This window comes from Rhea pennata, chromosome 1 (genome assembly GCF_028389875.1).
Source record: "Rhea pennata isolate bPtePen1 chromosome 1, bPtePen1.pri, whole genome shotgun sequence".
Taxonomy (NCBI): Eukaryota; Metazoa; Chordata; class Aves; order Rheiformes; family Rheidae; genus Rhea; species Rhea pennata.
In genome coordinates, this window is record NC_084663.1 from 74,816,907 (window position 1) to 74,844,051 (window position 27,145).

Genomic DNA, 27,145 nt, shown 5'->3' on the forward strand with positions numbered 1-27,145 from the left:
CTAAGTCCATATATACATCTCCCACCACCCTGAACCAACGTCTGCCATTCCGCCTTCCAATATTCCCCAGAGGGAAAAAAGCCCTGCTTCAGAAGGTAAAAATAATTCCAAAACCTTGACTCTTATTAACCACTTAAGCCACCAGTGTTCTGCCCCAGAGGAGAAGGAGCTTTAAAAAATCATTTCAGCACTTCAGGTCACAAATGTTTTGGTGCTTTTTTGTTAATAGTTAAGATATTCAAACAGGAGTTACCACCTTTAATGCCAGCAGACAATACGTTAGTGAATTACATCAGAAAATTCCAACCATTCAGCCACAAGCTGAATACATTACTATGAATATTGATATATCCCTTGGAATGAACATTAATACTTAATATACACACTCTCAAAGTTAAAATCATACAAATATTATGGCGAGAGGAAGAACAGAAAAGGAACAAAGGAGAAAAGCCCTACAGTCTAGCGACATTGTTGATCTCATGAATTAAAGAGTATTTTGAGATGAGCTAGAAATATTTTCATGGATTGAAGAGCAACTTGCCAGTATTTCTGAATAATTTCTTATAAGGGAACAACGGATACAAGTTTTGTTGTTGTCATTGTTTTTCTCTCTCTCCCATTCTACTGCAGAAGTGTAGATCCATGACTGCTTAACAGTAGAACTGGACGAAGCTGGGCAATGAGACTGACAATTCAAAATTTCCATGGGCACAGGCTACTCCTCTGCACTCAAGCACTGAATTCCCATGCCCTGCCACACCACCTTTCCATGTAGCGGTAATAGCACTTACAAAAGCTCCATTTCACCAGAGCACTCAAGCATGTGCTCCTGTCCAAACACAAGTCATTAATGTGAGTTCTTCAAGGTAAGCGCTGCATAAGCTTATGCAGCAGGAGTCATCTCGTCTAGCTTTAGCCAACTTCCAATTAGATGTCTTGTCTAAACTAATCATTTAGGTTCTCAATGGAGTGAGAAAGGCAATGCCCAGCTATCCTAGACACTTTCTCAAGGCAGGATATATCATCCAACTACCTGCACCAACAGGAAAGGGAGCTGGGATCTATTCAAACCATGAGACTAACTTTTAGACAGCTAAAGTTAAAGGAGAATAATCCTCCTCTTGGCCAGAAGACTAAGAAGGCACCCAGAATTTCACCAGTGAGATTGGGTCATATGTATAATCAATATATAATCAAACGCCTGATGAAGCATAACAGAGCAGATACTCTGCATAACAAATGAGGTCCCAGAAATGCATAAACAACAAAGCCTGGTGTGCATTTGATTACATCCTCCTTTGCAAGTCACACATGTGCCAGCTCTGCAACCACAGACCCTGGCATATGCCCTTGCAGTGCTGTACCTGCCAGGAAATCCAAAGGAAGAAAATGCTGCCTCAGAATAGCGTAACAGGTAGGAAGAGCAGATCCCCTGAACACTGCTCTTCGTGCAGATGTTTTGCAGTTTCTTGAAAATGAACCCCAAAGCAGGGTAGCATTGATAACCATCCCTCTCTCACTGGAACAGACCCTCTTAGATAGCAGGCAGAAACTGAGATGTAATTGAACATCTCTCTGCCCCACTGTCATCAAATTTCTCTCTCTGACTCCAAGTCACACTTTCACTGCCTCATGATGCAGTTTCTGTAGCTCTTCAAATCTCTGCAGCAGCTCTTCTTGGTCTTTTCAATAGTTTGTTCAGAGCAGTAGTAGGAGAAAGTGCTAGCCCTCTACACTGACCCTGTGTTTCACTGTTCAGCAGGAGTTATTATTTTTCTGGACAGCAGCCCAGAGATACTGGACAAAGCAGCAGCAGCAGCAGATGTTATGATGCATGCTCTTCTGACTTTGGTTTGGCTAATGAGGCAGAGGAACCCACAGAGCATGAGAGCACGAAAGCCAAAGTAGAGACTGTGGTCTGTGCCTTCATCTTTTTCATTACGTTTAAGACTGGGGCTTTGTTGCAGGCTGTCTAAGACACGTGAAAAGATCTTTAAAAATACAGATCGATGCCTCCTATAGTTAAGAGAGAGGGGAAAAGAAAGATATTCTCTGCTCTAGCTGCAAGAAACATCTCAGTTGCATAAAGCACATACCCCAATTGACTTACCACAATCATTTGTGCCACATAGCTCTCAGGACCAGTGTATTCAGTTGGATCTTTAACTTTGACAAGAACTATAAAATACAAATAATGCCACATGTTGTGTTCTGACTTTATATGCTCTTCAAATGAAACTGTCTTGTTATCAAATTTGTCTCTCTCCAGTCCTGCAAAAGACACGAACATAATGTGAAAAAATAAGCTTAAACATAAAAATACCCAAATCTGTTAAATATGTTAGAGAAAGGAACCTAACTTAATTTAAATTATCATAAATTTGAAGGATCTTAATTTAAAAGCTATAACCATATGCAGTAACTGTCAGACAAGAAATTCCAGGCCAGAAGGCATTCCTGACAGAATTCTTTCAGCACAGTGTTTATTCTCTTTTGTGATATTTCCTCTTAATAACAATAACAATATAATAAATATGTTACAGTTTTACAGTGCCTTCTATGCTGAAGGCTATAAAGTGCTTTACAAGCTTTAGCTCTGATTCTTTCAAAATGTATACTGGTTAGCACACAGCGTGTAATCCAGGTTCTGGTCTTGCTAAGATTTATGCACACGCTGAGCATCAAGCATGTGAACAGCCCCACTTAAGCTGCGGTGGGATTGTTTGTGTGCTTAAACTTAGCAGTGACAGTGAGTCTTCACAGCTCTGTAGTCACACACTCTTTGCAGAGCTGTAGTCGTAAGATTTTTTTTTTTTCTGTAACCTGTCAAATCTCTGGTGGAGAAGGCCATAGTCAGGAAGGATAGGATTCACAAATGTTTTCCTCTACGCTACAGCTTTCCTCCCTGGATCTTTTGTGGCGCCTTCTATAGATGCTGAAGCCATTGTGTTCTGCACAATGTTCATCCCTGCCAATACAACCATGGAAACAACACCCAGCCTATAAAGAAGAAGGTATTTCTAACGTCCCTTAGGGAAGTGAAGTTCTGCTCTTCTTTGTGAGCACACCTCAAAATAAGGGTGATTCATCTTTGGGTTTTGCAAGGAACAACTTCTTCGTTCCCTGTTCCACGTCACCTTCTGAAACAGGCAGATTTTGCCATTGTTACCCTTCTGGAATCCACTGTGCTGTGAAATAGCGAGTTGTACTTTCATCTGCATCACACTTTGCGAAATAAAGTCAGCAGCTGCACCATCTCCATTAGCGGCGATGATGTAAGTGTGAGACACAGCTCTTCTTCCTCAGATCCTGGGTGGAGCCAACTCTTGGCAAAGTTATCCTTTGACTCCTAAACCAACCCTGTTTCTTGCTATGAGAGAATAAATTTGGAACCAAATGCTGACATTTTTGCATGCTTTCCTTGTAGAAGATAACCAATCTTCAGGATCACGCTTCAGTTGTTGAGGAATATTTCATTTTATTCTTTTACCCATCAAAGGTCCAAACAGCTCAGTAATACCTACCACAGATGAAACAGGTTGTCTTTAGTATTTCCTCTTTTTTCTGTTTTTCACTCCTGAGATCAGCGAATGTATCAATGATGACTCCAAAGATTAGGTTTAGAACAATAATTATGACAATGAAATAAAACAGAAGATCATAAACAACTCGCGCAGCAAACAAGGGCTCCTGAAACAATAATAAGATTGCAATAAGATATAAAAATAGCACATCTCTGAAATATTAAACAACACTTTCACATTAACTTGAGCAAGGCAACGCATAAGAAAAGCTTTCTTTTCATATGCCAACTTCTGCTGGCCTTACTCACGTAAGAGGGATTACCTATATGACTGAACAAAGAAGTACTGGCCTCCTATGCTCCTATCTTTTGGGACTCTTGTTGTTCTTTATGCCATTCCACACAGCACCAAGAACAGACTAGCTTGTGTACCGGATGCAGTGTAGATGCACTAACGCAGTGCTCTATCAAGGGTAATTACCTTGCTAGTCCAGTAATAGGGATATCGAGTTTCTGGCACTGAGCACTGTGATAGGTCTCCCTATCACTGTGCGGTGCATATAGGGATACGCTTATGTATGTCTTTGTGGAATATTCCAGACTGACGCCAAATCTGCTCACTGAACAACGGGTAACTAGGGGAGCATGCTTGCGGGATGCCAAGAGCAGGCTATTACTCTCTGCCCCCAAGCAGGGCTTATTAACGGTTTTGGCACGGTGCTAGCACAGTCACATGGCTCGGAGCTGGCTCAGAGGGGACAGGCCCAGCTCGCGGCTTTCTGGAACACAGCATGGATGTGCACGCACACACACGGGTGCAAGTGCACACACCCACACTGCTCTCCACTGCTGGTATTCCCCATGTCATCACCACTTCGTGCCTTCACATCATAGCCACTTTTCTTCTTGCAAAGGGTGGACTGGACTCTCATTAGCACTTGTAATAAAATACTAAAGGAGTTCTGTGGCAGACAGGAGGCAACAGTCAGTGCCCTAGAAGGAGGAACAATAAACTGAAGTCCTATTCTTCACCATGACGTTGACTTGCAAGTCACTGATTATCTCAGTTTCTCTCATGTTCATTGGGGTAACAGTACTATCCTCGGTGAGGTGCTGTTATGTAGTCAGCGTCACATTACTGCTAAGTGGCAAGGGTCATTTTCAAAGCCTGTAAATGTTTACAGACTTCGCGGTGTTGGACTATGGTTCCTGTAGACACTCCCAGTCCATGAATTAGGACCTAGATTCTTACTACCAGTGCAAGAAGCTCTTTAATCCAGACATGAATAATTTATATTTAGAGCCTTGCAAGCCCTACTGAGACTCTACTTGCAAATTTAAGATTCTACCCGCAACTTGTGTTGTGGTGTGACCCACCAGACAAATGGCTGCTACATTGCCTTTACTTATGCTGGTGGTCTAGAACTTAATGCTTAAAAAACAAATATTATGAATAGTTCTTAAATGAACTGAATTTTTGAGAAAACTTCTGGAAAAGCACATGCTTGAGAAATTCTGTTTTGACTTTGATGCTAATGCAGTACAATGCTCAATACGGATAAAAACACCATCTATTTCAGGGCAGACACTAGGTTAAATCTCAGCTAAGTATAAATCCTGTGTACTACAATGGAGAGTATTGACATATAGTCAGTAATCAATCCCTTCTGAAAGTTTGCATTTATGATTCCTACATTAATAGAAAACTGATTCAACTGGGCAACACTCCTTAGCAGCATTGGAAGGTTATAATATGCCCCACATTTCCAGAAAAAGTAAACTACCGCCTGGTATTCCCTTCTTCATGTAACATCATCACATCAAGCCCAGCTTTTCCCATTAAATGTTCCATCTGGGATGTAAAAATTACATGGATAAATCAACTGTGTGACACTAGAGCCAACTAGATAAAAATACTGTCTATATCTTCCAAAAATTGACTTTGGCATTCATGAGATGCAGAGGTAGTAACGCTGCATTTCCTCTGACAAACACTTACATCTTTGGAAGGCTTTCTGAGCACGTCTCCCACGCCACCGCCATTTCGCAGGCCTTGGTTTAATACTGTCACAATGCACATGAGCAGGGTGTCACAGGTCCTTTCAATCCCATCCTCCTCTTCCTCACCTACAATGAGATGGAGAAGAGCTTTACGAATGACAGCATCAAACAGTCACTTCTCAAACACAGCACCAATTTCCTACTGAAGAAAGCGACTGCAATACACATCTGCCTCTCATATTCTCCAGCTAGAGTTTCAGTGACCATCCCTATCCATTTGCACATCACTGCTTGTGACGTACTTAGGTATAGCAGGCAATCTTAGCCAGAAGAGAGACAGAAAAATCCTAAACTGTTCTCCCACTAGCGACTTTGTTAAGGGCCTGGATCTGTCATCCCTATTCATGGGGGTACCCTTTCCTAACAAGTACTCCCACCAGTTTCACTAACACTGCTTTTCCAGTGGGGCCCCTAAGTGCACAGCTGACACGTAGAAGAGAAGCAATAAAACACAGAATTAGAAGCACATTCATAAAAGGATTGTCTTCCTGTGAAATCATTCCTCTACCTACTCATGTACAAGCCAAGTCATGTTAATGTTTCAAACCATTAGGGAGGGGCTGGCTCTTACATGAGTAAATCTGTCCATGATCTTTCTGCTAGAACACATGCCTAAGCACACGCCTGATAGACAATAAATGAAAGACTCCCGCTGACCTCAGCCCAAAAACTTGGATTCTGTTCTTATCTCTGCTACAGGGCTGCTGCGTGGTTTTGGCCGAGCCACAGAGGGTACTATTGTGCAGGAGGTATCTGAACGTGCAGAGGAGCTGGGCTGGAATACCAGTCCCCGGAGCGACTCTGCTGGCGCGGCCAGGATCCCTCCCACCACGCACTCCCCTGCTGTGGCTGCAGTAACGGCTGCCTTTTGAAGAGCCCTGCGTGAGTCTTTCCCCGCATCCTTCTGGCTTGCACTGAAGGGTCAGGACCATAACTGCCATTTCTTCTGCCCTCCTTTGCTTTTCTCTTCAGGGATACATGTGCTTAAGCTGCAAAGGCAGAGATTCTCACTTGGGTTTGTTCCATGCATTTATTGTAACAAAGTTTAATAAATAACTATTTCTATTGCTGTAGTTAACCGAAGCTGCGTATTTAAGAGCCCCAAACCACCACATCTGGAGCACTGAGATAGACTCTGATAAATTGAATTGACTGAAAGCACTCAAATTACGGAAAAGCAATTTGGATTTAAAATATCTTCCCAAACTGTGGTGTGTGTGTCACGATTGGTACTTGCAAAACAGAGCTGGTATCTGCTGCTTTTGCCACCGCTGAATTTGCTATGGAAGCAAACGATATTAAAAAGAATTCCTGATTTAAGCAATTCTTAGCAAAAAGAAAAGCAAAAGCACGCATCAGGGTAGACATCTCTGTTAAACTATAATGTCATTATGGCCGCTACTCCCACTAATAACTCCACATTTTAAAAAATTTCTTAAATACAAAAACTGAAAGGATTGAAACAATGAAACCTTTTTTTTCTCCTTCACATCTGGAAATTTTTTATTACCAGTGTGATCCTAGTCATACTAATTCATCTCCTCTGCTTTTGTATCCTACCCTTATTTTCTCTTTCCAAACATTACTCTGTCAGTTTTTTTAAAGCTAATATCTGTGCTTGAGAAAGACTACAGGCCATAAGAGAAATAATAATAATAAAAAACTTTACAAAAGCCACAGCTTCTATTTCACTTAGGTAACTACAGAACAAGATTTCCACTGAACGTATGAGTGGGGTCAGGTGCTGCAAATAGCAGATGGTCAGATTCTGGTATACAGCAAGGATAAACTAGGGCTGCAAACTGGAAGCTGCAACGCAGAGAGAGATATATGCTCAAAATAATGACCTGTAACTCTCCATGTCCACCGAGCTGCAAATTCAGAGCAAGCCCATGCTTCAGAGCAACACAAGATACTTTTCGTCAGCTGACCAGCACCATTTCACAACAGCGAGAAGCAGCATCCCCCAGTTTCCACTTAGTTTTTTGTCTTTGTAACTGGGGAAATAAAAATATCACCTGGCACAACCTCTTGGAAAATGCTGTCCACGTTCTACCCAGAAGAGCAAGCTCAGGTTGCTCTTTATCAGACAATGAGATTGCCGACAGCCTGCAGTGAGCAGAAACCTCCAGCACAGTAGTGCAGGCTGCAAGGACTTCCACTCCTACACATGGGGCTGCAAGGGCTGCCCTCAGTCTGGAAGCCAGGTTACCCTGCCAGCACAGTGGGCTCATAGTTCAGGCTCAGCTCATTGACACAGATTATGCCTGTAATATCAATAGGAGAGGATCTGTAGAGCAAAGTGGTGCTAAAGATCCAAAGTCCACACCAAATGTGGTTTGGGGGGTTTTACTTGGGACCAGGTCTAGCCTGGTTTATGACTGGAATGACCAAAAGCGGCTGGACAGCTGTTGACAGACTCCTGCAGCACATCTTCTGATTAGGCTTAATCCAAAGGGAATACAGGTTGAGCACTGTCAGATCACCCCATGATGTCAATCACAGTGCAGGAAGTGGGAGGACAGAATCACAAAATTGGTAAGGTTGGAAGGAACCTCTGGAGATCATCTAGTGCAACCTCGCTGCTCAAGCAGGGACACCTAGAGCATAGTGGACTGGGTTGCATCCAGGTGGGCCTTGAATATCTCCAGAGAAGGAGACTCCACAACCTCTCTGGGCAACCTGCTGCAGTGCTCTGTCACCCTCACAGTGAAGAAATTCCCCCTCATGTTCAGGCGGAACTTCCTGTGGTTCAGTTTGTGCCCGTTGCCTCTTGTCCTGTCGCATGGCACTACAGAAAAGAGTTTGCCCCATCCCCTTGACATCCTCCTTTCAGATACTCAGGACAAGGAGATTTGCTTCAAAAATTGTGATTTGAAGGCACACAGCTACTCGCCTTCTGGGCCAAAGCTCCAAAACAAGCATAGGTAGGACTAGTGCCCACATCTACCAAACTGAACTTGCCAGGAGCAAGGGAGTGGAATGCACATTTGGAAATGTCCCTTTCACAAACAGGTATCTTGCACATCTTTCCAGCACTGGTCTGTATGTGTTAAAGAGCACAAAGGGAATAAAGCTAAAGTCATGTACTCTATGGATGTGAAGTCCCTTTAAGCGGAGTATTTCTTCCAGCCCTGCTCTCAGTAGCTAAATATTCACTTCCTTCCCAATAGATGTGCACTGGTGGAGAGAAAAATTGTTCTCCACCCCAACTCCTCCATCGAGTTACCTGAGCTTGGTTCTATGCATATATAACCTTCTGGATGCCAAGAGGAGACTCCTGCCATGCCCATCTATTTAAGGTCCCAATCCAATAAAACGTGTGTTTATATAACTTTAGGTGCAAGTTGCTCTACCATTCCAGCCCAACTGCTCCTGTACTTAAAGTTACTCACATGATGAAACATTTCACCAGGCAAAGACTTAGGTGATACAGAACAGCTTTTTAAGTGCAGAAGACTCCGAGGGAGGCAAGGGAAAGATTTTTACGCCAACAGATCAGAGTAGCAGTGCAGAAGCAGGCTGCAGAGAGGGGATGTTCTCAGAGTAGAGCAGACTGGCTCCCAGTTAACTCCCTCACCTGCATAAGTAATGACTGAGAATGTTCTCAACCAGTGAAACTCAGGACAGAAGCACAATTTCATCATAACAAATGATTAGCAGTAATCCATTCCAAAAACCAAGGTATCTACATACCTTGCTCTCTGCACTAGAGCTGAGAGAGCACTGAGAGCATTTCATGTTCCTTTCAGATAGTTGCAGACTTATTTAGGTGGCTACAACATGACTCCACCCAAACTTCAGGCTGACCTGCCTTTGCATTGCACGGGGCTCATGCTTTTGCCAGAAGGGAGATGATCTGTCTCAGGAGATGACAGAAGGTACAGAAGTGCTTTTTGACGCCTGATCCACTGGCTAAGACGAGCGAGATTATTGCTGAATGTTATTTTTTAATGTTTTTTATACTGGATGAATAAAACTCTTCCAAACTCTTCTCAAACTCTTTTGTATAGCCTCCTTTCATTATTAATTCTAAAGAAATAATATCCAAACAATAAGAAATGTGCAATTTCTATCATTTAGAGAGCTTGGCAAAAGCCACATTGCATCTCTTTTGACTGATTGATTACTCTTTGAATGTAGCAGTTTGCCAGTGGCACACAGAGTGTTTTCTCTATCTAGTCAGACAGTTTCTCACTTTGCTTATGAGGCCCATTTACACAACAGCTGGGGAGAAGAAAAGCTTACTTTTACAGCCCTCTCCCCCACACCCTTGATCCTAAAAGCTCAAGAATTATTAGTGGGAGAGTAAAGCATGTGAAACAATGTTGTACTGGAACACAGGACAGGAAGGGACCGCCTACGTCCTCAGTTTCAGCCCCTAGCAACCACAGGCAACTGTGGCAGTACATATGCCAAGCCTGTAGGCCATCCTCTATGCGCACACCCATGCAGCACTGACCACAACACGCTTAACATCTGTAGTGAAAGACCAAACACCACAACTACATTGTGCCATAGGAAGACAGTAGGACAGACAGAGCAGTGCCACCATAAGAAGTCTCTGCCTAGGTATTAAAAAAAAGGGGGGGGGGGGCTAAAAAAAACTCTCAGGTGATCTTGTAGCTCAACACTACAGAAGAGGGCAAACCACACTATCAGCTTGGTCTGGGAAAAATTCCTTCCTGACCCAATATCTGGTAACTGGTTTGACCACAGCAGGACACAACAGACAGGCCCTTTAACTGAGCTTATTTTAAGCTGACAGGATCCTTCTGACATATGTATCAGACTCATAATGCAGATATCAAAGTAAAGCCAGATGGGCTCATCTGCTGAACCTCAGCATCTAGCTCTTTGCTTGCCACAAGCATGAAGCAATGCATCCTTCCTGCCAAAACAAGGCTTGTTGACAGGCTGCATTCACTTGCATTTGCCACAAGCTACGAGTGCCCAGATGGACTGCAAGCCATGCTCAGCTCAGCCATGATAACTTGTTAAGACATAGAACTGGATCCAGAGTCTGAGCTCTTACATCTTCTGGCTATACTGCAATCTCTCCCTGGATGCATGTAAAAAGCATAAGCAAATGATCACTCATATATACTACTCAATTAAAATGAACTTGTATAGTCCTGAAATGGATTTAATAGTGGCTCTTGTACAGGTCATGATGATGCAGATGAGTGGCAAGCTTTCCGTCTCAGCAAAGTCAGCTAGAAAGAAACAACCTATACATTCAAGCACAATGATTCAGCAGGCTCTTTTGATAACAAAATTAATGTCAATGCAGTTGGAAATCAGGTGTGGGGAGCACTTGTATTACAGGCAAGTTGCCAGCTCAGCTCCAAGCCTTGCAAAAATTGAGTGCTTCTGAGTTACAGCAGTGATCATCACTTTTCATGCTGAGAAAAGTCTCTGTAACAACAACACACAAATCCCTCAGTTCTAATTGATCATTGGTTTGGGGAAACTTGTGTACTAACCTGGGTTAGTAAGTGGGATGCTTGTAGAACAGTTCTCTTTTGCACAGGCTCCCATCATTGATGTGAGGGTTGTAGTGGGAACTTCACCAATACCTGAGGAGAAAGTAGGATCTTCACAGAGAGACAGATATTGCAAAACCTGCCCATTGATACAAAGTTTTATATTGCTATTCTCTAGAAGCAAGTCACTGATTTGAAAAGCTGAGAGAAAAAAGCACACCAAATTATACCACCAACTCTTCCCTCCCCGAACAGTCAGCCTCATCAGCTCAAAGCAATCCTAAGGAACAAAAACATGATTTTATATTTACTGTATATCACAGCTATTCCCATTTCATCTCCCCAAATTAATGAATCTACATCAAATGCTGCTACTTCTGGTTAGAACAAAATATATTCAAAACAAGAAACAACTGTCAGATATGAAAATAGTGTCAGCTTTAAAACCATTAGATAAATTATTCACAAAAACTGACAAGAAGGACACCAAGCTGATGTTCAGTTATCCTGAACATAGAATATGTAAGAGTTTTCAAGGATTATAACACAGTTTGGTACTCATTTGTAAATATGTATGGGTTTGAGTAAAACACTAATTTAACATTCCCAAAGTGGGTAAATGTGTACATCAGCTTGATTTTATCAAACCAATTTTATCTTGTGCATCTACAACAATTTTCAGCATTTCAAATCAGAGATGCAAAAAGGTTTAAGGAGAAAAAATGAAGGCAAAATCATACAAGCAAAATAACAGTCTAACACAATCTGTGTAATACGGGCTAAGATCCACTCTGACTTTCTCTTGTAATGCTTTAGAAAACAAATTTTTAAAGCACTTGTCTTGGGATCCATAATGTTTCATCATACAGAAACATACAGTATTTCATCAAGATATTTTCTTGATGAGTTTGATAGAAATGGCAATGTGTAAAGCCAGCAATAATACACATGCTCCACCCTAAAAAATCTATTAAGAACCCAACAGAAGAAACACAAACACATATGAAACACTGAACTGGATCAGAGCAGTGCTTCATACAGCCTAGCATTTATTTTTCAAAATGTAACTTCAGACCTTAAGTCCAGCTCCTGAATGCATGGTAAGCCAATTTGAGCTACCTTAGTTTTCTTAAGGTTGCCAAAAAACAAGGTATGTTGAAGAAATCTATCACGTTCTTTTTTGTTCACATATAATATCAATATCAATATCAATAGCTACAGGGTACATGACCCTTCCCCAAGCTCACAAGTCTTGAATGCACTTTGCCTCGTTTATGTGCATTAGGTCCTGAAATAATGAAGTTAGGAAATGGCTGGCAAACACAGAGCACACGCAGTCTGGGCTGGATCCTACTAGTTGTTCTGTGCTGGTGTGCAGGTCTGAAGAGCTCAGCATTTGGGAGATCATGCTGCTAGAAATTTAATCACAGGCTATTCTCAGGTATTTCTACACAGACAGTTACTTCTCTGCCCATGCTCCCAGCAGGCTGGTTGGCAGCATATCCAAAGATCTCAGCAGACCAGATCTGGCTTTTGTCTAGCAAAGTGAGCTTGTAACTCTCCAACCACACTGGTACATCTTTCATTCCAGAAGGTTGAAATCCAGCCCTTTGCAAAAACTCATTAAAAACCTCCCAACAATTTTACTGAAGCCAGTATTACACACTAACTATCGTGTTTGTGAAACATGCGATGAATTTAAGAGTTGTTCCTGGAAGTCTCCAAACTGCAGAACTGTGGATTCTATAACAAATTTCTGATGAAGTTTAAAAAAAAAATCAAACTAATGCATCTACTGATCATGTTAAGATCACATGCCTCACATGTAATACACAGAAAATACTGTGATCTGCTTTTAAGGTGAGATATGTACCCAGAAAACCCACTATGAGCTGCTCTTTCAAATACTTTGGAAATGTAGGGAGTTTTTTGATATTACCACGAGTTAACAGAGAAAACGTATTAAATCAAATGTGAACGTGGTATTTTAGTATTTCAACAGATAAGCCTAGTTTAAAACAACCTTAGATATTACATTTTACCCACAGATTTAACTTATTACTGAAACATATAGAGCTAGTTTTGTTCCAACAGATGAAAAGGAAAAACTCAAATTTCCTTAAAGGAAAGTTAGACAGACAGAAAAGGTATCTATCAGAAACAGATTTTAATGCAAAAAACAATACCTGCAACAGGGGTCCTGATTTTCAGCCTGTCCACCTCCATGATAAAGTCATCTTTCAAGAACAGGAACCCGATGATGGAGAAGAGATAAACTAGGATGAGTGCTAGCACTGCAGTGAGGATAATGGAACGACCATTTCGGGTAACGCTTTTTATCACATTTAGCAGAGTCTCTTCTCTGTACACCAGATCAAACAGCTGGGAAAAGCAAAGCATAGAGGAAAGATGAACACAAGAGAGACAATACATAGGTGTCACACAGGAAAAGATCTCGAACTATGGCAACATACATGTGCCCTATTCTAAATTGTTAGCTTCATAAGTACCCAGGTCACACTGATTTCAGGGGGAGCTGTGCATGCATAGAGGAGGAGAGAATCTATCAGAGCCTTAGATTTTAAGAAATCACAGTAAAATCCGAAGTTAAAAAGAATACATGAGATGAGAGACTGATCCAGACTTGGGAACTGGTTAGGATCAAGACCAAGTTGTTTTCCTCATATTCAAAATAGGCTAGATTAAAATCTGAAAGCAATGTCTCCACACTATGGATGAACCTACATCTACATATTAATTTTTCACGTTATCTCTCATCTGATAAACATAGATGCAGTGGATCTAAGAAAAGCACTCATGCATTCAAGTCATTACATGTATATGAACTGTTTCCTTGAGCTCATGGGATCACATAGAAGTTACTCACATGTGCAAGGATTAGGGTCATCTCTTTAGGTCAAAGTTAAATTTATTGCACTGATCATATTAAACCAGAAACTTCTATTCTTCGTTACCCAACACTATCTACTTTCCTGGTATTCGACTTTAAAAGGAAGTGTACATTAAGACACTATTTATTTTAATGTCAAAGACCTAAAAATAACAATTAGAAGCAAAAAGTGCTCTTCAAGAAACTATAGCTTTTTTTTTTTCTTTTATAATTCTAATGATGTTCTTTAGTGCTTTGGACCTTATCTATAATATATGTATTTCCACTTCAAAACACCCAGATTACAGATTCAAAGTGACACATAGTGATTTATCAAAATGGTCCACTAAAGAAAGTACTAGTCACAATTCACAAGATCTAAAATGCACAGCCTTGTGAAAGGATTAACAATAAAGGAAGAAAGAGGGAAGACGATTACAAATCATCCCATACTAAACAAAGCCTAAAATGAGTAACAAATATCAGTGTGTGGGATATTTGCACTATAAAGTGAATACCTGTAAGTATCTAGGGAATGTTGACAATTTTACTATCTACAAATCATGAACATTTGTGAATAGCAATTATTTAAAAGCATAACTCCATACAATGTTTCTTGCACTACTTGGGATGTTGGAAAGTATTTTAAGATAGCAGTCACTTTATTCATTGAAGCAGTAACAGATGATTTAGGTGTGCATTTTTTAAGCCAGGTGTCAATTAGTGGGAGAGAAAAATCCACTGAAAAAGGGTCCTGCAGCTAAAGCCCCCAAATCTCCGCTCTTCTGAAATCTATCCAGGTTTTGAAGTTGACTTTAATGTTAAGATTTGGACCTGGAAAACTTACTTTAACCGTAGCTCTGCCAGAGTAAGGACTGAACCCCTGAAAATTTCCATGTGCTATGAAATGCCCAGAGCTCACCACTATTCAGGAAACCAATAAAAATACAACAGCAGATATGATGGAAGGTGAAACCATGTAAATGGCCACAGCTCAGTCAGTCTCCCTGCAAGTTTCATATGCTTCAGCATAAAACAAAAGGATTAGAAAACAAGAGCAGTGAAATACCTTTTAATGCTATTCAGCATGAAGAGAGCAGTTAGCTGAGTTTAGTATTATTTTGTATGATTCATGTGCACTGCACCTGCATCATATTATAAAAGGGCATTCCATTTGGGAAATTGTAACAAAAGAAAATGAAAGTGGGATACATTTAAAGTGAAGGATCTTCCTGCTACACCAGCAGCATGCCATCCTCACTCCCCAACTGATTTTTTTTCATTAGGACTAAGGTGTGAACTGAGGAAAGGGATCATTTGGAATAGGTATTATACACACACAAGTGAACAACTTTTGTCCAAAAAAAGATTACCACCAAAAGAGACACAATTGACGCTATAGGAACAACACATACAGAACACATGTATGCTGGGAAGGATGGGAGAAAGAAGAGGGCAATATAACAATTTTCTGAAAGGAAATGGGCAAACTTTCATCTCTGTAATAGAGATAAAATAAGTCCTAATAGAAACAGGTTCTAATGCAAACAGCAGCTCCTAAGGGGCACCAACAGAACGGTGTGCTAAAAATACACATGATTTGGCTTGATTGTCAGGAAGAAATTGAAGACAGCTGCATGTGTAACGGTATTTTCTATTTTTACAAGGTTTTCTCCTTCACAGAGGCACATACTTACCAGGAAACTATAGAAGAATTCATGCACGCAGAGGCCCAGCATGCAGACCAGGACATACGCTACGTGATAGAGAAAAGCCATGTCCATGATGACCGCTCTGTAGCCACGAGTAAACGTTCCACGGTTCCCAACAAAGCTCACCAGAAACACTATTTTGTTACAAAGCTGCGGGGCAATAACAAAAGCTAGGTTTATTCGATCAGAAAAATATTGTTACTTATTGTTTGTATTGCCAAAGCATGTGAAAAGACTAGGTAAGTTGCTTTGACTATATGTGCGGTTTCTATATGGCTGAAGTAACATCTTCAGATGTTCGGAGCTAAATCCAGCTCTCAAGGTACAACGGGAATGAATCCATGAGAGCAAGTGGAAGTATATCCACCCCGCTAACACAGCACTGTGTCTCATTATGTTATGATATACTTCTGTAAAATCTACAAGTAGGCAGGGAGGGATTAATGCCATAAAAGATTAAGAAAAAAACTGAAGAGTGAATCCCTAACGCTTTGGAGTTCAGAGCTAAGACAATCTGGCAGCAGCTAGGAAGCCTACCACAGAAAGAACAGCAACACAATAGGGTGGAGTGCAATTAACTATTTCAGATCACATTTTTCAATATAAAATCCTTAAAATAATGCTAATGGCTAATATTAAATAATACTAATTTTTGAAGTACAGTATTTAAGCAACAGCATCAGATTTTCCATTGCTCTTGAGCTTTGCCTGCGAGGGAACAGTAGGGAAGAACTAAATGCAAAATGGGTCAACCTCGTTTGTTTAGTGGTCCCGGAGAAGCAAGGAGCCCTCAATACCATTCTTTTTTCACAACTTCAACATGGGTAAATACTGTTTACTAATATTTACCCTTGACTGCATGCCTGGGCATTATCAAGCATGCAAAACTCCCACAAATACCTAATACTTTGCTGCCTGGCTCTAAGGTGAATTCGAGCTGTGGCAGTCAGGCAGAATCTAAATAGATGATTTGTGAGCATAACTGTATATGCCATCACACTCAATAAACATGCAAAGACGTATAAGTGAAGAGATTTAGGAAAGGACTGGGAGAATTTTTAATTTTGAAACTTCTTTCTTCTCAAAAACATAGATTTAATTCCAGATTTAATTAACTGTGTCAATTTTGCTGAACATATTTGGTAGTGGAAATGATCCTTTTTAACAGGAAAACCTGTATTTTTTATTCTTTTTACTCAATAATATTTCTTTTAAATTTCACATTATTTAAAAAAATCTGTGCATATGCACAGAAGCTAAATGCCTTTTTTTCTCAGCTTTTCAGTTTGCTGATTTTGCTGTTTCAAGATGACTGGAAATGATTTAGTTATTTTTTGGCTCAACCAGTGAACCAGAAAAAGAATTTCTTTGCATGGCTCTAATCAAGGAATTTTTTTTTAATAAGAGACCCTTAGTATCTCTCCTTCTGCTGAAAGAGAAATCTGCTAGCTTTTTAAGTACTTACATTGGCAGCACCAAGAAGTATCAAGGTGGGACCGAGCCCTATAGTATATATAGACCTGAGAATAACAGACACCAAAAAGGGTCGAATACCAACAGGCTTCGAGATGAAAAACAGCATCGCTGTACAAAGTGCCACTGCTATCCAAAGGAGGACTGAAAACAATGGAGAAAGCGTGCCTGTATAGAGGAGAAAGGGAGAAGTGAGAGAAGCATCTTTGGAAACTCAGTTTTGCATCAAGAAACAGATCCAAAAGATCAATTCTTTTGCCAATATAGCTAACAAAAAGAGTGAATCACGTGTCACAGTTGCTGACCACAACTTGCCCTAATTGCAGCAAGAAATATTATCCAGTATTCTTGATTTTGCATAGGTAATAATAAGAGCAGCGAATGAAATTTCCATTAAAATCCGAGGAATGCTCAGAGATGAAGCACTTTATTCTTCTCCTGGAGCAATCTACTAATCAGCTCCTGTCTGCAGGGCTCATTAGGACTCCCCCACTCTAATTCCGTGATTGCTCAGCTACAGAAATAGCCAGTCCTTGGGGTGGCGCAGCAAGTGGCACCGTGCTGCAGTGTCACGTTTCGATTCCAAGCAGCACCAAGTTGCCCCGGTTTGAGACAAGCAGCTTTCTGCTGAACAGCTGGGGGTGTTCAGCAGGAGCCTCTGCCTCTGCACGGGAGCAGGGCGCTCACGCAGCAGGAGGCAGCCGCGGGGATTTCGGCAGGAACAGGCAGCAGCTGCATTGCCACAAGCAGCTCAAGAGCTGCATCTTGCTCCCAGGGAGGCAGCGGGTCCCAGGTCTTGCCAAGCTCGTGCAGGCATGTGAGCCACTGCGCTCAGAGTCAGTCTCTTGCTGCTGTGCAGGACGCTGCCTCCTGGCTCTCTCCAAATTTTCATTAATGCACCTACTCTCCCCCTACCTCTGCTTAAGGCCCTGGAAATACATCACGTTGCTCTGATACAGAAAGCACACTCAGACCTGGGGGCACTGTCACACTTGCCCGCTGACTTCTATTGTTATCAGATGAATTGAGAGGTCAGTGCTGGTGGAGAAAGGAATAGAAAATTCAGCTAGACTCACAATAGAAATAATGCTATCTGTTTGGCAACAGCTACATGGCTAAGTAGTATTGTTGGGATCAGAAAACAATGAGATGATGCCCTGTTCTCAAAGTTCAGATGGCATCCAAATTTATTCAAAGTTCAGGAGTGTTTATATCCTTGGCAAGAGGTTCAAGGTCAGCTCTGTCAGACAGTTTCTCCGTCAACAAGATTTGGAACTTTTAACAGATCCTAAAAAAATAACTTCAAAGTGGATCTGAAATCTTTGAAAAGGTAAGGCCAAAACCCTTGGCATTTCTTGGTTCTCCCTTCCTCCCTACTGCAGGTCAATCAATCTCATGCTGCGGGACCTGTACCAGTAATGTGCGTAGACATGACAAGCATGCTGGAGAAAAAGAGCCCTCATCAGGAATGCAATTTCACTTATGTCATATGATGGGAGAATTGAAGAGATCTTTTAAAAGGCAGCATTCTTGGGATGATTAGATCAGCACTCAGACACGTGAGTGTGGGTGGCTTTACTCAAGGTGAAAGGGAGAAAATGTGAGGCAAACTCTGGCTCAGTTTTTGGTGGAGGGGGAGGCTGGAAGTAAGGAGTCTGCCTCGTGACCATACTAATCCCATCTGGCCACACCTATTGTTTATTGTTTATAAATCCCTTTTATTCTTTCAAGCACTAGGAATTAGGATCCTGAAATGCACTATCATTGAAATTGCTGGATTTTGGGGGCCACTTCAACTAATTCTACGTAAATCTGCTGTTCAAAATAAGTATTAATGCCTACTGATTGCAGACCAGAGGATTTCCATGAGTATAGATTAGCTAAAAACTTATTAGTTTAAAAGGTTTATTCTTAACTCTTCATTTCTTCTCTTATATTCAATGGGCTCTGATGTGTGCACTCTTGAGCAACCCTTCAGTTTACAAACAGACAAGCACCGAGCACGAGCACTATCCTTTTACACAGCCCAACCCCACAAACTTTGCTGCACAAGGCTGCAGAGATGCCGGCGCTGTGATCTGCAGAGACCACCCCGCAGGGTGAAAGGGCAACGCGGTCTCCATGCCAATATACTTTAATCTGCTGCCTTTCTGTTCGGCCAGCCAACAGGAATGTCTGATGGTGCCAATTCTGGTGTTTGTGAAAAGCACATGTATCTGCTAGGAGCTGGACTGCTTCCACCAGCTCAGTTCACATGCCATCAGGCAGAGGTGACTTTCAGTCACATTACAGACTGGATACAAATCAAAGACCCAGAGGTGAAAGGCTCAACTCTCATTACTAGTCTCCTGAACTATTTAGTCTCCTTTATCCCAATTAAGCTTGTTGTGGATTCAAAGTGGCCTCCTGCTAGTTTGGTGCATTTATTTAATGAAATCTATTATTTGCACATTTCCTGTGACCTGTGATGAAGCAGAGCCAGAACCACTGATTTTAAGCATGCTTTCACAAAATGCATTTATCTGCTGCAACAGTTACATTCTTTTACCCCAATAAACCAGTCAAAATCCAACAAGCTAAATACTTTTCCTATCATTCTATTCCATATGATATTTAAGACTAAGTCATTCAAATTGGTGATTTTTAAGGAATCTCAGTTCTTCAGCTGCCAGAAGCCATTCTTTAGTTCAGAGGCTGTAACTGAATGTGTACAGAAGTATACTGCAATATCAAAAAAATAAATAAATAAATAAAGAGAGGTCAGACTGTTTTCGGCTCAGCTATGTTTTGTCCATTTACAAAACACGTGACACAGAAGATTGGCTACCACGTCTCAGGCAACAACTGGTAACATTCTTAAAAGATAGGGACTCCGTGACATCTGCACATATGAGCATACCTGACTATGCCGTTTTATATAACTGTGCTGCTTTAGAATGGAAGGTGTCTGAAATTAAAAGGAAAAATAAAACCAAACTCCACTTGCCTTCATCTCCATCATCTCCAAAGGGGTAGAACAGAGCAACTGCTAAATTGATGAATACAGCAAGGTTGAAGGAAATGCTCCCCCAGAGAGAGATATGTCTAGAAAACCAGAACAGGGGTGGATTATCTAGAAAGGGGAAAAAAGCAGCAATCAGTGAAATGAAAGCAGGCATGAACTCCATCAGTAGTGGTTTCAAGGGGATTAAAAACACAGATTAATGAAGAAAAATGAAGTAAAGAAAATATGCGGGATCTTTAACTAACTAAAACAGACAAACATTAAACACAAGTTTGCCCTAATACATAGTTTCCAACAGAGCTTTTAATCCAAAGATCCCAATACAGTTTATTAAATATGAGATTTTGCCTTTGGTGAGATTTTAAGACTGGATCTTTTGTGAAGGAGTCTTTTCATCCGTTTCTGAAACTGTAGCCTCTGTGCATGGAGATATGAAATCAGGTGAACAAATAATTGTTAGCACTCTGCACATCAGTTAACCAGAAGATCCAGAATGGGTCAGCCAAACCCACCTGGGTCAAAGATACAGATTATACTAATCAAAGAACAATGAAATAGGTAAGGCTAAACTATATTTTCCAAAACAGTTATCTCTGTTGAACTTAATATATCTTGATCTTCTTGGAGCAACAGGCAAAATTTGGTCTTGCTGGGATCTGGTTCTATGGAAGCTAATAATTTCCCACATGATTCTCAGATATTTAAGGACACTTGCTCACTCTGTATTATTAGAATTATCCTAGTGCTTAGAATGGCATAAATGAAGCCAGGACACCTACACAGAAAGTTTTTACAAATACACAGAAATAGTTATGTCCCAAAGATCCTACAGTCTAAATAAAAAAGACTAAAAAGGGAATATGGGAAAACAAGGTTAAGATATTTTGTCCAAAGTTACATAAACTATTCAGCAAAAAGACTAAGAACAAGCTCAGAGGGCACCAAGACCCAGGCAAGTACTTCATATATACTGTAAGTTTAAATGAACATTTAAAATAAGCTTATTTGTGCATTGGTGTTAAAAAATCTCTAGTCAGTAAGGTTTACCTACTTGAAGATGATATATTCTTATAATTAGATTTTAAAGTACTGCAAATCTCCTGCAAGTAGAAAGAGCATATTCTTGACTTATCCACACCTTTCTGCCTGCTTCTGAGCCATAGTCACCTTAGGCTTTTCTGTATGAATGTGAATGTAGCTGACTTTCTATAAACAGTAGACTCCTTCAACTGAATATGAGGTCTCAGACTTTAGTCTAAAGAGACTTTAATGGTGATTAGGTAATATTCAGATTTCACCTGTGATAAGCTTATGCTGCTGACTGTTGGGATTTAACATTTGGAGCCACTGCAAATGACATCTGTCAATTTATGCAACACAAGCTGTATGCTAACAGACACTTAGCTAAAGAATGAACCTAACCTGAACCTCTATTATATTTTTAAACAAAATAACATGAAAACTTGTGGTACATTCCACTGATGAAAGGAATTGAGGAATTTCTGTTCTGAATAAAAATAAACCAATTTTCTTTGCTTATAGCATTAGGTAGGTCTGGTCTATGTAAGCATTGAGCTGCACTTGTTTATTTGTGTTTCTTAAGCAAGGAACACAGATATGCTTTTGCTACTATAGTAATTATTCTACAATATAGTGACTTTTAGTCCCAAATAGACCATGCAGATAGGAAGTTATTCTGGAGCCATTTATTTTGCAACTGCTATTCTAGGCAGTTTGTCAGCATAGACAGCGTCTCACAGCGACATCAAGGAAAGCAGAGCTGGACCAGTAGAAATCACACTGAAAACTTATTACTGCCTCTGCAAATTACAGCCTGGGAATTGAAGTTCATAAAAACTGCAACCAACATTCATGTTTCCATGACATTAAAGACGCTACATTAAACCATATTGCTTTAACTATCCAAACTCCCTGCTGCTCTGTCCATAGATCCTATTCTTCACTTCCTTCCTAATCAGTTGCATGGTGCTGCTGGGAACTGCTAAAACAGCTGATGTCTGCCACTCCAGAGGCATCTGCATCTGAACAGTAAATGAAGGGATTGCTGTCCTGTATTTTTGTATCCATACACACACACCTAATACATACTGCCTTATCTCTCAAGGGTATTGTAGATGCTCTATTAGTTTGTAAGTTTGTTTCTCTGCTCTAGATGCAGAGGGCACAGCCACCAGGTCCTGCACGGTGGGAGCCACTGCAATAACCAGGCAGGGCTTTCCACCCGCAGCATCAGCCACACTCCCAAGCTCCCAGCAAGGACCAGCAAGGAGCCGTCAAGCCCACCAAGGCACCAGACAAGACACTCACAGCGCCAGGCTTGGTATCACTGCACCTCCTGTTCAGGAGCCTGCTTTGATTTGCCCCACAAGCTTGATGGAGCCCATCATGTCTGCAGATGGCTTGGGAAGGTACCTTTGCCTCACCCGCCACCACAGGAACCCTGGCCAGTGAGTGCTGGCAGACTGGGATGTACCACAGCCCAGTCAGGCAAGGCTGATGTCAACCGGCAGCGGGGAACCAACTCCGTGGAAGTCAAATTGATTTAAAGCAGCTGAGGTTCTGGGGAGAGACGTTTTTAAGTGAACGACATTTACAAGTTTTTAAGTGGTCTTTCAGTGATCCGCAAACCTCAGATATGCAGCTCAATATGTTTTTGCTAAATATTAGGAGCTTCGGCTTAATTAGGTGCAACTCTATTGAGTTTAGTGGATCTACACCCACTTCAGCCAGCCCTTAATTTAGCTTTTGGAATTTAGAATATCATCTTGAACACATTACTTATTAGTAACTGTTCCATTTTTTTTGGTGGCGTGCAAGTGTCTCTGCTGACCTACACTCATAAGCTCTGAACAGTTTTGCCTGTTGCAGTATCAGAGTGACCAGAGAAAATAAAATTATTAAAATGGAAAATATCTGAAGGCTTAAATATTGGGTTTTTTTGCAAAATTAAAGCATCTTAGAACCAATTTTTTGAAACTGCAATACTTACTCCGAATTTTCTTTTGCCATTTCATTTCATTGTACAGATCCTCTGTTTGTTGGAAAAAATCATTCACTTTGCTCCCTTGCTCATCTCTTTCTGTTGTATTGAATACACGACTTTTGGATTCCCGAGTCAGGAATTCACAGATATTGGGGACAGGGAAGACAATCTGTTCCATTGTTCTATCATGACGAACAATCTATAAATAAAAGGTACATTTTTTTTCAGGATCAGTGACTTTCCAATCTATCATTTTTTTTCTTGCTCACAGCTCCCTTCTTATTTATAAATTAATGTAGAAGCTATTCGAACATTTCAGTGAACCAATGAATCCTAAAACATAAAGTAAAACTGCATTTCTGTCTTCTGCCTAAAATAAGGTGATAAATAAGTGCTTCAAGCAAAACCTAGGTCCAAACATCCTCCAAATTTTAAATGTATTGCAGTTTGGAACATTTCAACTTTGCAATAGGTTGACGCCAATCTCTCACAGTAAACACTGCCCCAGAGCCAGTGAGCTTCCAGCCACCCTGCAGTGACATAATGGGACAGTATGAGACAAGAAAGATGGCTCAGGGTGCCAGAGAAGGGCCCCAACAGTGACCTGCCCAGAGGGCAGACAGGACAAGACTGGCCTGAGGTGCTTGCATCAGACAACTCCCAAGGCACGCGAGCTCAGAGCCAGTGTGGACTGGCTTCGGAGCCCACTGAGCTCTCAAGGAACCAGAAAGAGTTGGGAAATTTATTAACTCAGGATCAGGCTGGGCCCGTGGGCAATTGCCCTGTACAGTTTTCCTGTTCAGCCAGTTTTGGACTTGATAACTCATTTCCACAAGACAGCCAGATGTCTCTCCCTTCTACAGTCACTTGCAGCAGCTGCCTTTGTACCCTAGAAATGCTTCCGTTTAAAGTCACTAAGGACTAGAGATAATTTGGCTCCTAACTCCTATCTTCATGTCTAAAATTCCATGAAATCTGCAAGAGCACAGGACCTGATACAAGAGTTAAGAGCCTAAATATCTCTGCAGATCTTGATCTAAATCCAGTCCATGCCAGGAGTAAAGTTTAAAATAGAGAACAGAACCGACGAACCAGGCCAAGCCTTGCTCTTTTAAACAAAAGCCATACTGAATATCTACACCATTTCAAAACCTCTTTGTACTGCAGCCAAACTTTTAATTTGATCAGTTAGCATCACTGGCTTTGAAAGTCATGATTATTTATTTGAGTGATGTACCATACAAGATTACTCTTGACTCTGTGACACAGCTACTACCCACAGTCATTATTTTCCTAACAAAAAAGTGTTTGGTAACAGGAAGCTACTGTAAAGCGAATATCTGAAGCCACTTTTAACATAGGTGCATCCCATTCTCTCCTATAGCCAAAAGTATATCATTAAACTTTTTTTCCATTACCCAAATAATCTATACCATTTGAATTAGCTTTGGTGTTCAGAAGTGTAAAAGGAAGAGATAAACCATGCAAAAGATGCAAACCTGTCTCACATTCAACCTTTTTAGTGAGTAATCCTTTACCTCTATCTGTGCTGTATGATTGGCGTAATACCTCAAGGCTTCATCTCCTTCATCTGGATCTGAACCTGGCTTCAGCATCTGCTGCAGTATTTTATTGTGGCGAGCCAACTAGAAAAAGAAAAAATTCTGATTTATGTCCTGCTGCTGTGTTTTCAACTTTATCATCTCCACTTAACTAACATGAATCCTGCTCCTCCACCACCATATACTCACATGCTCAACTCAGTGGGGCTCTTTCCACAGATAACATCAAAAATGCAGTTACTTGAGAACAATAGAAATGATTTAGCCTTAAAAAGTCAGCAGCAGGTCTTCAGCTGAGATTTATGAAAGGCAGCTTAGTCTGCAGCCTAGATGGTTTTCAGAAGGCTTTTGACAAATGCCAAAAAATTAGATTGAATGTTTCTTTTCACTTTAGTTTAGACATAAAATTTTCATACCTCTGACCAGGTAATTACATTTATGATTAAATTTTCTCTGTGATTTCAGGCAGCTAAACTGTTCTTCATCATGTTGTAGCAAGAGATTTCAGGGCTGCCTAGGTACTTACCTAATTACTTCAGATGCAGCTGGACCGCAGTGGTGGGCAAATAGATTGAAACTATACAATTTATACATATAGCATATATATGTGTACATACATAAATACAAATATCTCCTCCTACAAACTTTTGCAAATTATATAATTTATATGATTCATACAACACTTCAGATCTTGTTGAATACTAAATATTTAAAATGCTTCATAACTGCACAAAGTTTACTACTGAGAGTAGCATCAAAGGCATTCATGACGTCTCTTAGCTCAGTCAGAAACATAGACCTAATTAAAAGATGTGAGGAACTGCTACTAAAGAAGGTAGTTTTCCCTAGATCATAGTGATTGCTTTTCACCCAGAAACTCTGAGGCACTTTTCCCAGGAGGGAATTACAAGTTCCCTCATTTTCAGGTGGGGGAAACAGAGGCATAGAAAGGATACCTTGCAAACATGAACCAGGTTTTCTGCATCCCAGCCTAGTGAATTATTCATTAGATCATAACAGACCAGATGATATAAACATTAGACAGGAGGCAGGTTCAGTCCTCAAAATGGCTAAGGGAACAAGGCTTTGAAAAATGTTTTTCACTACTGATGATCACTCCAGATGATGGGTCAGAACTGCAGCAAGTGACATAAAACAGTACGTTGAGGTGCTATAAAATAATTAAAAATTAACAAAAAAAGTGTCAGAGATCAGGTCTAAAGTAGCAAGAGACCTAACTAGATACTGTAATAATCTAACCAGAAAGCCATCACACCTGCTCCTTAGCCATTTTGATATCTGTAAGTTTCACCTTCCCTGTTTTTTCCAACGTTGGGGGATACATACAAAATTTATGCCATTTACTGAAGTTCCCCAGAATCTGTTGGTCAAATTACTTTCTTTTCTGAATCTGGATATAAACTTATGAATTAAAGATGACTACTAAATTGAACATTAGAAAGCAAGAGAATACTAGACAAGAATATTCAGGAAGAATAAATCTATTTCTTACAATTTCCTCATGGATGGAAGCCTGCTCTGCCTTTACAGTAGAGCACTGAACCACTGTGGTGGAACACCAGTCCTTTAAAGGGGTCACCAGCAGACACTTCACAGAGAGGTGCATGGTGGACAACTACCAAGCAATATTTTTTCCATCACTGACAGATTTCCGGGCTAAATTATTACTTTTTTTTTACTCTATCTACTACATGCATGGATAGTTCTATTACACATATTAATACCTTACCACCTTTCAAATATTTTTAAGGCTAGACAAGACCATTAAGACTCAGTAACCAGTTCTCCTCCTTCACACAAGCCATATAACCTGATCCAGTAGTGTTCACCATATGCCTATAATCTCTGCTTAAACAGATAATCTGAATTTGTTTTCTGTAGGTATTTTGCATCTCCCTCAGTATATGCTTTAGTATAATGGAGAAACAAGATGAGATTGTAAGAACAAGGTAACTACTGTTTAAAAACCCCTTTACGCTATTTTTGCCTTTCAACTTTATTGAATGTCCCTCTGCTTCCGTACTTGAGAAAGGGCAAGCAAGAGCACCCAATCCACCTTCTCTGTATCATTCATCATTCTGTACACTATTGTCATGTCCTCTCCTATTTGTCTCTTCTTTAAATTAAAACAATCCTATCTTTTCCATCCCTCCTCAAATAGAGAACTCTCTGTGACTCAATTACTTTCATTGTCCATCTTCTAATGCTCTTTACTTTCGTTATATCTCTTCTTTGAGATATGAAGACTAGAACTAGCTAGAGAGAATGCAATCACACCTTGCTTGGAGTGATGAATTAGCAAATATAGTCCCTTTGTTTCATCTGCTGTACAGAGGAACTTTACCTGTATTTTGGCCCTTTTTCTCAATTGTCAACCCCAGCAAGATACTCAGTTTTCTAGCAAAT

General features: G+C 40.6%; 1 protein-coding gene across 2 annotated transcripts in view; it reads right to left on the minus strand.

Moving 5' to 3' along the window:
- Window positions 1–27,145, minus strand: part of ITPR2 (inositol 1,4,5-trisphosphate receptor type 2) — a 283,042-nt gene that overhangs the window by 24,615 nt on the left and 231,282 nt on the right. For both annotated transcript variants that reach the window (XM_062591989.1, XM_062591981.1), the window contains exons 46-55: window positions 24,695–24,802; window positions 23,163–23,355; window positions 20,135–20,260; window positions 17,141–17,316; window positions 15,661–15,825; window positions 13,260–13,455; window positions 11,074–11,166; window positions 5,526–5,653; window positions 3,528–3,693; window positions 2,114–2,274 (exon numbers count right to left, since the gene is read on the minus strand). In XM_062591989.1, coding sequence (XP_062447973.1) covers window positions 2,114–2,274; window positions 3,528–3,693; window positions 5,526–5,653; window positions 11,074–11,166; window positions 13,260–13,455; window positions 15,661–15,825; window positions 17,141–17,316; window positions 20,135–20,260; window positions 23,163–23,355; window positions 24,695–24,802 — 1,512 coding nt within the window. The remainder of the gene's footprint in view (window positions 1–2,113; window positions 2,275–3,527; window positions 3,694–5,525; window positions 5,654–11,073; window positions 11,167–13,259; window positions 13,456–15,660; window positions 15,826–17,140; window positions 17,317–20,134; window positions 20,261–23,162; window positions 23,356–24,694; window positions 24,803–27,145) is intronic.